This window comes from Pinus tabuliformis, chromosome 4_1 (assembly GCF_031772625.1).
Source record: "Pinus tabuliformis cultivar Carrire ecotype Pingquan chromosome 4_1, CPIR1, whole genome shotgun sequence".
Classification (NCBI taxonomy): Eukaryota; Viridiplantae; Streptophyta; class Pinopsida; order Pinales; family Pinaceae; genus Pinus; species Pinus tabuliformis.
The window spans coordinates 566,833,020-566,840,741 of NC_142303.1; the positions used below are offsets into that span (position 1 = coordinate 566,833,020).

Here is a 7,722-nt window from a genome sequence, read left to right on the forward strand (position 1 = left end):
CATCTAATTTAGTGGTGTGGTCATCCGTATCTGGCTTTGTCATCCTTGGTTTCTCGACAAGACATGCTTGCACGATCTTGTTTTCCAACCTTGTGATCTCAACGTCCATCAAAATGCTTTTCTTTCTCAATCATACCCAGTCCTTTTCAAGTTCGCAGAGTCTCAGGTTTCCCCACCAGATGGTTCCTAAATTCTTAGATGTTCATCCTCGTGTAGATGTGTGATTTCTTCCTCCTTGCCATTGCGCACTACCACCACTGCGGGAGCTAGTATGTGTGGATTCCTTTTTGGATCTTCTTCCATCAGTACGGTTAGCACTCCGTTCTGCACCTTCTTTTGGATCTTCTTCCATCAGTACAGTTAGCACTTCATTCTACAACTTTGGGATCGTCTCTGCGTTCAAGGTTTTGCACATGGTCTGGTAGGCCCATCGAACCGCTAGCATGCGCAGGTCCCAATCAGTTCATTTCAGCTGGTCAACCTTGTTCAGTACTCCACACACCCGATCAAATGCTTCAACGTGGATAAGTGGTAGCACGCGTCGCCTTTCTTGTTGTTGCGATTTGTTTCAATTCTTTATTTTGGGGCTGGTGTGTGCTTGTGCAGGCTGTTCAGCATATGTCTGTACCCATCAAGAAAGGTGGGCACGCAAGTTGTTCCACCCCTATTGACTGACTTTCAATCAAAGCTGGGGTTTTCCAAAACTTAGGCACATCATCCTTCTACATCCACGCTAGTTCTCAAAATTTCCTTAATGTGTACCCCACCATCGTGTGGGTGTTGCACGTAGTGCCCACTTCAACACATCAAACCGATGTTGTTCTGGTATTGCGCTTTCAAATTGGCTCAAAATTTCATCCACCACTGACAATCCATCATCTGTCGGCAGCTCCCTTGCCTCTGTTGTCATGCAACGCAGTGATCTAACCATCATGTTGCAATTAAGCATTGTTACTTAATGCAACCGATTCTGCCATCACTCTACTTATTCGTCTGAATCCAAAGTGCAGGAGCTTTCGCGGTCCCATGAAATTCTCCCATTTGTAGTCGGATTCACCCAATCCTTGTCTCACGCAGTTATCTTATAAATACAATCAAGATCATCATCACTATCATCATCATGCACTAATTCAGTGTATCGTGTTCCTTCAGCTAGATCTAGTGGTACTACTATGCACAGTGACTTTTTCTCAAAGATCATTTTGCGCTTCTTCATATTTATGACTCTGTTCATGTCAGTGACCCAGTCTATTCCTAGCAATGCAAGATAGGGATTACTTTCATCGACAATATCTATCACTTCAATATCTGCCTGCGCACTCGCCCCTTCAATATCTATGGTTACCCCTTGCAATCTTCTCATGGGCAAAATCCTCTGTTGGTTCGCCATTCGTAACTGAATAGGGGACCATTGTAACGCGGGTCTGCCCATGCATTCCCATCTTTGCTTTGGTAGTACATTCGTGTCCGAACCCAGATCTAAAATTACCTGATCCATTTCATACTCGCCAATTTGCGCAGTCAACCTCATTTCCCTTCCGGTGCACAAGGCATGTTTCCCTAGTTTCCAGACCATGTGGGGTTCTCCTGACCCTGCACATCTAGTGATAAGTTCCTGTAGTATTTGAACCGCCTTACTGTCGCATGACAGTTTCGTGCATGTCCCCAGAAAGGTAGTGAGCATGGAAGGATCCATTCCTTGTTCTAGTTGATCCTTACTACCTGAAGTGGAGGCCTCCATGAAGCTCTTCTTAGCTTCCATGAATGTCTCCACACGTTCTAAATCAAACTTGGGTTCCTTTGTAGGAGCCTTGCAAACCCATCCACTTTCTTCTAGTTTCTTCCCCTTATCATATCTCATGCTCATACCGATCTTGAGTATCATGTTTACATTCAAGTCTTCCTCGCATGGCTTGGACCTCATCATCTGTACATTCTGAGTCGGAGGGGCTTGGAATACCCCTTTTTCGCACATCCTTGCGATCAACAAAGGGAAGTCTTCTACCTCATGATCAAACTAAGCACAATACAAACATGATATCCTTGTTGGGTTGGTATAATCGTGGGCATAGTGCCCTGGCCCTCCGCAATTGCAGCAAATTAGTTGTCAATGACCCCTTGCTGGTCCCATTCTGCCTCGTCCTCGACCGCACCCCTGAAATCCAGTGCGTGCCATCCCTATATTGGGGTGGAGGGCTCACGTTTCGGTCTACACCTTGTAGGCAAGGGTCCGATCCATCATTAATTCGTAACTTTGGCAGGTGCGTTCATCATGGCCTACTGACCTATAGAAATTACAAAACAATTGTTGGGATGCCTGCGTATACTTCTGCAACAAATGATAATTATTCGTAGTGTGTTTCCCTCCTATCTGACAATTTGTGCACCATAATGTAGGTACCATGCTCAACCCTACCTGTGCCTCCGGTCTTAACGACATCGGCCCTCCTCCCGCCAAGTAGTCTGCAAACATTGGACAATGATCTTTGTTGTGCCCCTGGCCTTTGCATTTTATGCACCATACTTCCTTGCACGCCTCCGGCCAAGGTTCCCTGTCCTGTTTCAAAATCTACATTTCCAGACACAGGTTCTGCAGTTGCACGTGGATTTGTTGGACTCCTAACCCAGGATCTTGTATAGGGGTCTCATGTAATCACATTTCCATTTCCAATGCTTCGGCCCGGGTAGAAAGCTTTTACTGTGACAACGTTGTCCTTAAGTGCAGTGTCAAAGATGCTACAAACCATGCGCGATGTTGTCCATCCGTTAACGCCATGTTGGCTTCGCAAATTGTACTCTTTAGCATTTGATCCAGATTCGAGGGGGTCTCTCCCGGGAGCATCACAATCTCTTTAAACTTGATGATTGATTGTGTTTCTGACTTTGGCCTGCTAAATTCCCTGTTCAACGTGGCCTGGATCTCTGTGATTCCTGCGTTTGGGTGGTCATTAGAATGCTTGATATACCATGTTAATGCGCGATCCTGCAGTGTGCTTACCAGTGTAGCCTTCTTAATATTGTCATCTGTGACACCTTGTGCTTCCCATACTGTTCTTACCACGAACTAGAATTGGTCCGGATCTTCATTCCCCATTCCTCTAAATGCCAATAGTTTTATCGCACTTGCCATACTGAACTGAGGTGGTGCGGAGGTGGAGTGGGTGGAAATGGAGGTGAGGGGGGTGAAACGGGTGGTGGTGTGGGTGGAGGTGGTAAACACGGAATTTGTTGTCTTATCAAATTGACCACGCTTCTCAAAGAAACCTTCGTGAGCTCTTCCTTGCTCTCCCGCGAGGGTGAAATTAAGGGACTGGTTTTCAACTCTTCGCTACTTCCGCTTTTGTAGATCTTCCCTCTCCGTGTAGTCCCAAACATTAATTTATCCACATAACCCTCTTTTCACACTGATCCGAATCTTGGGGCGAGGCCCCCAGGATCTAAAAGATTGAAATGGATCTTGTGGGGGAGGTCCTCAAGATCTGAAGAATTGCAATGCTAGAAAGAAAATGACAGAACACACAGTAAATAAAACCACAAAGAAACTTTTTATTAAAACTGATAATAACTATAAAAGCTACATTGTGGCGGACCATCTGTCCTTTTACAAAATGCGACTTGTTACTTATAGTATTTTTGAGTTACAATACCACAAGTCAATTCTATGGGTGAATGAATACCATGGGTGGATGTTACAATACCACGGGTCAATTCCATGGGTGAATGAATACCATGCGTGGATATCACAATACCATGGGAAAATACCATGGGTGGATGTCACTTACAATACCATGGTGGATAAATACCATGGGTGGATGCCACTTACAATACCATGGGTAAATTCCATGGGTGGATGAATACCATGGGTTGATGCCATTTTCCATTTGGATCATTCCTCCCTCCTTAAGAAGCAATGGTCCCCATTGCGTGAAGTTCCCTTCTGCAAAGCCTTTGTTGAATATGAAGAGCCACTGAAGAGAAGGGTTTTATGTGGTTAACCCATAACCATGATGAACAAAGATCCGAGGATAAAGATACCCTGTAATGCTTGTGATCAACTATGATACTGACAGTGTGCGTCCTAGCAAATGGACTTCAATGAAGTGTGGGTTTGTGAATGACTCATAACCATGATGAATGAAGATTCGAGGATAGAGATACCCTGTAATGCTTGTGACCAACTATGATATTGATAGTGTGCGGCCTAGCAAATGGAATTCAATGAAGTGTGGGTTTGAAGATGACCCATAACCATGACAAACGAAGATCCGAGGATAGAGATACCCTGTAATGCTTGTGACCAACTATGATACTAACAGTGTGCGGCCTGACAAATGGACTTCGATGACAAGGATTTTGTGCAGTTGACCCATAACCATGATGTTGGTTGTTAATGAAGTAGTAGGTGCCTACATAGCCAGGGGTGGGAGGGAATGTCTCCAAATAACCCAAGCCGAATGCTGCTATGCTGAAACTGATGAATGTGAAGCAAGTACCTACTAAAGTGGGGTGGGAGGGCACGTCTCCAATGGGAACCCGCTCCGAGTGTTGCTCTAGAATTAAAATGGACATACTCGGTCAATATAACTCAGAATATTTATTATAACCTATTTTTGGAAGCAGAAGGATGATTTTGCATCTTCTCATGTGTTGGAAATCCTTATCTGGACACCCTAGAATCTCCGATTCGCACTGCAATTGTTTCTGCCATCACAAATGTTCGGAAAAAATAGTTGATTTTAAATGAGCGATATCTCTCACATCCGAACTCTAATTTGACCCATTTTGTTTTTTTAATTGGGTGATTTTTCAAGAGGAGCTCAAATCTACAATCTTTTTCCTGAAATTCTGCACAAAAACTTCAAAAATGATAGGAGAGTCGTCGTCCACTAGTTGTCATCAGAAAAAAATTCTACAACATAGATAATTTTAAATCAGCGATATCTCCCTCATCTAAACTTCGATTTGGCCGATTTGTTTTTTGAATTTTGGTATTTTTTCACAAGGAATCTAGATTTGTTATTTTTTTTCTAAATATTGTACCAAATGTTTCAGATCTAATCTAAAAACTCGTCGGCCAAAAGAAAATTCCTGCAAAAAAATGAAAAAAGAAAAATTCTTCCTGCTTGGCCCAAGAAAGTGCTCTATGGAGGTTGCAACGCATGCCTGAAGTTTGTTGAATATTGCTGCAAAAAATCGAAACTGAAATATGCCTGAAACCCTCATTCCCATGGAATCGTAACTTGCTCTGATACCACTGATCTGGATCTTGGGGGGAGACCCCCAAGATCTAAAAGATTAAAATGGATCTTGTGGGGGAGGTCCTCAAGATCTGAAGAATTGCAATGCTAGAAATAAAATGACAGAACACACAGTAAATAAAACCACAAAGAAACTTTTTATTAAAAATGATAATAACTATAAAAGCTACATTGTGGCAGACCATCTGTCCTTTTACAAAATGCGACTTGTTACTTATCGTATTTTTGAGTTACAATACCATGGGTCAATTCTATGGGTGAATGAATACCATGGGTGGATGTTACAATACCATGGATCAATTCCATGGGTGAATGAATACAATGGGTGGATGTCACAATACCACAGGTCAATTCCATTGGTGAATGAATACCATGGGTGGATATCACAATACCATGGGTGGATAAATACCATGGGTGGATGCCACTTACAATACCATGGGTAAATTCCATGGGTGGATGAATAACATGGGTGGATGAATACCATGGGTTGATGCCATTTTCCATTTGGATCATACACAATAGCATCTTAATCCAAGTGTTCAAAGATTTAATATACTTACCTCTTGATCCCTTGAGAAAACATCATTTTGTCTTACTGTAGCTCACGGTCGTGCTTACCGCAAACTCAGTGATAAATCCTCCTATTATCTGGTCGAGCCAGTGGTCCATAGCTTGCACAATCTTCTCTTCTAACGCCTCTAGTCTACGCACTAATTCCGGAGTCCACACTATTGTTTTGTCGAGCCTACACATTCCATGGCTGTCTACTAACTTCACGATCCAATCATACAACTTAGAAGGAAAGGATGCAAAGAAAATCTCATGGATTTCCGTATACAAGTAGCGTTCCAACCACTGTTCCTTAGATACTCACGGAGTTCTATTTTTCTATGTCGCAAACTCATGAATATTCTTGTCCAACCACTCTTCCATTTCTTTCTTTGTTGGGTTCCAGTGGCACAACATCGGACATCCCTTATGCAGATCTACGTCGTGGCGGACTTTTCTCTCATCGTGGGGCACCTCTACAAAATGAGAAATGATGAGATATTGTGAAGATACATACCTAAATTTGAACAAGGTCAGGTCCTCATGGAAGCACATGGGGGTGCTACAAGAGGACACTATGCAGGACGCACGACTGCCCAGAAGATTCTCCGCGCAGGGTTATGGTGGCCAACCCTGCACTAGGATTCAAAAGCACACTGTAGGGCTCGCGACATATGTCAAAGGACTGGAAAACCATCATGAAGGTACGAGATGCCACTAAATCCACAAATGACACTACAACTGTTCAAGAAATGGGCAATCAACTTTGTGGGACTGATCAAACCTCTTGGAAAGATGGGTGCATGCTACATCATCACCGCGACGGAGTACCTGACACGATGGGAAAAAGTGCAGTCAGTCAAGGACTGCATAGCCACTATGACTACAATGTTTTTGTTCGAAAAAGTGTTGACACGATTTGGTTGTTTGAAAATTTTAATGAGTGACCGTGGAAAACATTTCCTGAATGAAACCATCAGCGTGCTCACAGAAGAGTTCTAGGTGTATCATCAGAAAAGTACATTGTACCACCCATAAGCTAATGGGACAGTCGAGGCATTCGACAAAATACTAGAGACTGTGCTGACTAAAGTATGTAACATATAGTGAAACGACTGGGACCTGCGCATAGCTACCGTATTATGGGCGTACATAACAACGTGCAAGAAATTGATGGGACAGACACGTTTCCAGTTAGTCTATAGCAAGGAAGCTGTCATGTCGATGGAATACATCATACCTAGTCTACGAATAGTAGCGTTCACAGGTATGAAGGACCGTGAAGCCCTGGAAGCAAGGCTTGCACAATTAGAAGAACTCGATGAAAAATGGTTTCTGGCTGGATTTCATCAACATGTACAAAAACAGCGAGAAAAGGCCTGGCAGGATTGCCATATCAAGTTGCACACCTTCAAGGTAAACGACTTGGTAATGTTGTATGACAGTAATTTTGAAAAATTCCTGGGAAAATTCAGAATGCATTGGCTGGGACCATACATGGTTAAGAAAGTCACAGAGGGAGGCACCATCCAGTTAGTTAACCTAAATGGAGAACCCTTCCCAGGCAAGCTAAACGACAGTTGCTTGAAGCCCTACACGGGTCGGTCGGCTATCTGACTAACCGGTTGAAGAACAGTCTTCACGACTCAAGGACCCAGACCAGGGCATGAGACTATAAACACGCGCAGCAGATGCCAGTACCAAGATAAGGACATAATTCAGCCGCAGATGATTTTGAAGCAATAATATAGCGAACCGCAGAGCAATGCGCTGCGGACCTCTGAGCAGTAGGGGACCAGTTGGAGGGGCTTCGTGCCAAGATCACCGCACCAGCAGAGTGACTCAGGGTGAGTCATGATGATTGTGTTGGGGGCCTATTGGGCATGGAATCCCCTCCACAACATGATTTGGGGCT

The 7,722-nt window shown here is 43.6% G+C and overlaps 1 protein-coding gene across 1 annotated transcript; it reads left to right on the forward strand.

The window, feature by feature from the left end:
- The first annotated feature begins 6,980 nt into the window (after positions 1-6,980).
- LOC149177143 (uncharacterized) lies at positions 6,981-7,424 on the forward strand. The gene has a single exon (XM_089421676.1). It carries the CDS (start codon positions 6,981-6,983, stop codon positions 7,422-7,424), a length of 444 nt encoding a protein of 147 aa, XP_089277802.1.
- Positions 7,425-7,722: the final 298 nt, after the last annotated feature.